Source organism: Epinephelus moara, chromosome 22 (assembly GCF_006386435.1).
Source record: "Epinephelus moara isolate mb chromosome 22, YSFRI_EMoa_1.0, whole genome shotgun sequence".
In the NCBI taxonomy this organism is placed as follows: domain Eukaryota; kingdom Metazoa; phylum Chordata; class Actinopteri; order Perciformes; family Serranidae; genus Epinephelus; species Epinephelus moara.
Window position 1 is genome coordinate 41,004,611 of NC_065527.1, and position 1,775 is coordinate 41,006,385.

Below are 1,775 nucleotides of genomic sequence, written 5' to 3' on the forward strand. Positions count from 1 at the left end.
GATGCATTCAGTAGCATAATGCCATACCAATCGACGTCCAGCAGGCACAAAGACATTACAAATGCTATAACATACCATATTGCTACACATGATTCCCGTGTATTCAGTCACTAAAGAGGGCTTCCAGAAAATGGTTCGGACTCGTTTTTTTTTTTTAATCTTTTATAAAGAATGCTTAGTTTTCACTGAACCCATAGTCATATCGTAACGTATCGGTATCGAGATATCTGGCATAAATATCGAGATATGAAATTTTCTCCATATCGTTCAGCCCTACTTGTGATGCTATTAGACTTCTTATTTATAGCATTTACCCTTATCCTGTAATTCCAATTTGTGGCCAAAATTGTCACCAACCATGCAACAGTCTTAATAGCATTTCTGTCTTTTTTCAGGTGCCTGTTTCATCAGAACAGACCAGCTGGATGGAGAAACAGACTGGAAACTGAAGGTTGCTGTCGGATGCACACAGCGACTACCAGCAGTGGGGGTACGGATACATTACGATGGTAGTGACTTTCTCGTAACAGACAAACCAATTGCAAATGAGTGTTCTGTTATCACTAAAAGCATTGCTCATCAAATGAAGTTGTCTGGCCGTGATGGAAACCTAATCACTGGTGACAGACAGCAGGAGCAGTCTGGACCTGGCAGCAGCTTCCTTTAACTGGAGGTGATATTTAACACTTAAGATTTAAGTTGAGTTGATGGTGTTTTTTTGTTGCCACTTAGTGTGATCAGAGAATTAAAGTTTCAGCAAGTAATTTGATGATTGAGCCGTGGCATCTATATTAGGTTTCAAGAGACCAAGAGTTGTCTTCTACTTTAGCCGCTATTCAGCCTTGTTACAACATTATCCCTCACTTTGGAAAGACTTATTCTGAGTATTTTAGACTGACTATGTTTACATGCACACTGTTATTCTGAATATGACGATTGTGGTAGGAGTAATGCAAACAGCATATTTCATTTTGATATTTTGAATGTATCATTTTCTGAGTAAGACCTCTGGAATACCGATATTATTCAGGTTTTAGGAGTATTCTGTGGACATGTATACAGTGCATCCGGAAAAAAAGAATCAATTGTGTCTTAACTGCAGTTTGTGACACATGGCCTCCTGCCTGTTTATGATTGTTGGATATGTAGCACACAAACCGACTCACCAACAGTTTGCAAGGCTGTGGGGTAGAGATGTATGCCAAAAAGAAAAGCCCACATTTCAGGTTGGAAGGAGGAGCACACTTACTTTTAAACATTATGCAGCTTAGTAGGAGTATTGCCTTTTTTTGGATTTTGTCGGGAGTCAAGACAGATCAGTGTGATGTTGTTGATGTGATTGTTTTCAGGTTGAAATGGCTGTTAATTTTACTAGTGGTAAAAAGTGAGCGCACATTCAGTAGTGTTACCTCAGTTTATTTGTCAAAGTTTGCTGTTCCTGTGCACTAATGTATCAGGTCATGCTATGTGCTGGATAGTGATAGTACTTTGAGATGTCCATAAAGCTGGACAGTCTTTTTAAGATCAGTAGATTATATTTTGTATTAATGTAAAGTTTAAAAACCAAAAACTTGAGAGTACTGACTGCAGTCAGATTTGAGTGTTGTTATTCCTCTGTGTCCACTCTCAATCACTAAATACACCGCGTTCCAAATTATTATGCAAATGATATTTTTCTCTGATTTTCCTAAATAGTCGATGCAAATGACAGTCAGCATAATTTTCAAGTCATCAGCTGTTAAAGTTTAATTCAAATGTTACTGAACAAACCTCCC

At 38.1% G+C, this 1,775-nt stretch overlaps 1 protein-coding gene across 3 annotated transcripts in view; it reads left to right on the forward strand.

Annotated features, from left to right (window-relative positions):
- atp9b (ATPase phospholipid transporting 9B) overlaps positions 1-1,775 on the forward strand; it is a 60,786-nt gene that overhangs the window by 23,058 nt on the left and 35,953 nt on the right. For all 3 annotated transcript variants that reach the window (XM_050034258.1, XM_050034255.1, XM_050034257.1), the window contains one exon: positions 396-490. In XM_050034258.1, the coding sequence (XP_049890215.1) occupies positions 396-490 (95 nt within the window). The remainder of the gene's footprint in view (positions 1-395; positions 491-1,775) is intronic.